This window comes from Triticum aestivum, chromosome 3D (assembly GCF_018294505.1).
Source record: "Triticum aestivum cultivar Chinese Spring chromosome 3D, IWGSC CS RefSeq v2.1, whole genome shotgun sequence".
NCBI classification, from domain to species: Eukaryota; Viridiplantae; Streptophyta; class Magnoliopsida; order Poales; family Poaceae; genus Triticum; species Triticum aestivum.
Window position 1 is genome coordinate 553,331,300 of NC_057802.1, and position 2,082 is coordinate 553,333,381.

Genomic DNA, 2,082 nt, shown 5'->3' on the forward strand with positions numbered 1-2,082 from the left:
GGTTGGCGACCCCATTGACCCCGCATGACCTGCGATGTGATCAGGTGGTTCTGTAGGCATACCGAGCATGGGTGTCTTCTTTGTTTCTATTCGTTATGATAGTTTCTTTTCCATGGATACGAACACGAGTCTTCATACTTTTTTTTTTGTTTTAAAATCTCTCACGCCTCAACTTCTCATGTACGTAGAGCATAATTGGTTTGATGCCAAATTTTGGCAACTGCCAAATATTGACTAGAGATTGGTTGCTTGCCAATTTTCATTGCCAATCTCAGAAGAAGTTGCCAAATGTTGGCAACTTCTGATTTTGCCAAATGTTGGCTTGCCAAATATTGGCAATGCCAAATGTTGGTAGCAAACCAATTATGCTATATATCTCTCTCACGTATCTTTTTTTTGCCTCAGTCTCTCACGCTTCTCTCTCTCCTCACGTACCCTGCCTCTCAAACTTTGTCGATAGTTCTTCTATCTTTTTCCCAAGTTTCACCAAAAATCTCAATATTTATACAATCAGTGAACAACCTTGTATAAATTCTTTGTGTTAAGATTTTGGTATTGAAAACCCTTTGAGAAAGCGTAAAAACATTGCACCAAAAAGAGTCACAATGTCTTCAGTTCGGGCAAAAACTTCCTAAATTGTTTGTCTGAAAAAAAGCTGTCACATGAACCGCCTACAGGTCTCTCATCATGTACTACGTTCCTAGCTAGAGAAGAAGAGGATTGCCATTTCATCCATCCATCACAAGGAGCGGTTGATGAGGCCACGCACGACGACCAAACCCAGGAAGAGCAGGTGATCCACCTCCGGCGCCACCTTCAGCGTCAGCACGTCCTCCCCGAGCACCACCCCCGCCGCCGTCTGCTTCCGTGCGACCTCCGCCACCACCGCGCCATCCACGCCACGTACTCTGTACTCCGACTTGCGGGCAGAGCACCCGTCGATCGTGTAGCACGTCCCGGCGCCGCCGTGCATGGCCATGGTGGCCCCGCCCTTCTCGGCCCGCCGCACGCTGAACCACGGCGTGGCCTCCTCTTCCTGGCCGCCGTTGTGGGCGCAGCGACAGACCTCCCACCTTCTGAACATGCCGAAGCCCTTGCGTCTGATCCTGATGAGTGCGTTCCCCTGACGGTCCATGAAGAAGACCTCGCGGCCGCCCCTGCAGCCGTAGTTGTCGACGCGGAAGGCGACGGCGCCGTCGGGGTCGTACACCGTGCAGCCGTTGCCGTTGAACACGAGCGACTTCATCCACACCGTGTACGCCAGCTGCCTGCCCTGCTGCCTCCGGTGATCATCGGAGGAACACAGCGAGGCGGCGGCAGCGAGAGGCTGGATCTTGGCCATTGACCAGAGAGATTGCTCTGCTTTAGTGTCGCGATGAGATGATGGGGATGGTGGGCGCCAGTGGCTGCTTCGGCCTATTTATATGTGTAGGTGCGTGCTTCTACTCTGTTAACTGTCCGGGGCGGTATCTGAATTAGTTTATGGCGCTGTACGCGTCACTCGTAAGGATAGAACAGTGCTGCACCGAAGTTGTTTAAGCTCGACCTAGCAATGCACTAGTCAGTATGCAGTTGGCGCCACGTTTACCTGGTGTTTGCTTGTTTGTTTGGACTATAATTTTTAGCATTAAAAGGACAATGCCGCATAGGGATAGAGGTTTACGAAACTTTCAGAAATACTGCCTAATATTTCTCCCCCATTGCATTGCCCGGCAGACATCATTAGCTAAGTGCATGTGAAAGTATGCTTGTACATGCGGCAAAACAGTTCAAAGTGTGGCTTCTTCACCCGCACATATGCTATAGTTTCCAAAGTACTTCTCTTTAAGCTAATATAAGACGTTTTGGACCACTACGAAGGGAGTAAGTAAGAATAGAAATGTTACTACTGCTACTTACCATAAGCATAGTTTGGAGGTAAAAGAAAACACTGTAGGATTAGGGTCTACTTGGATTGGGTGTAAATTAGAAGCAATCCAAGAAGGCCTAGGTGTAAAATATGGGTGCTCTCTGGTATTTAGTTCAAACTTGAGCTAAATATATATACCAGGAAAAACACACAAAACTCACTCAGTCAATGCA

At 48.6% G+C, this 2,082-nt stretch overlaps 1 protein-coding gene across 1 annotated transcript; it reads right to left on the reverse strand.

Moving 5' to 3' along the window:
* Positions 1-739: 739 nt before the first annotated feature.
* On the reverse strand, positions 740-1,354 carry LOC123075359 (protein LURP-one-related 11-like). Its single transcript, XM_044497986.1, has one exon. The coding sequence runs from the start codon at positions 1,340-1,342 to the stop codon at positions 740-742; it is 603 nt and encodes a 200-aa protein (XP_044353921.1). The 5' UTR covers positions 1,343-1,354.
* Positions 1,355-2,082: the final 728 nt, after the last annotated feature.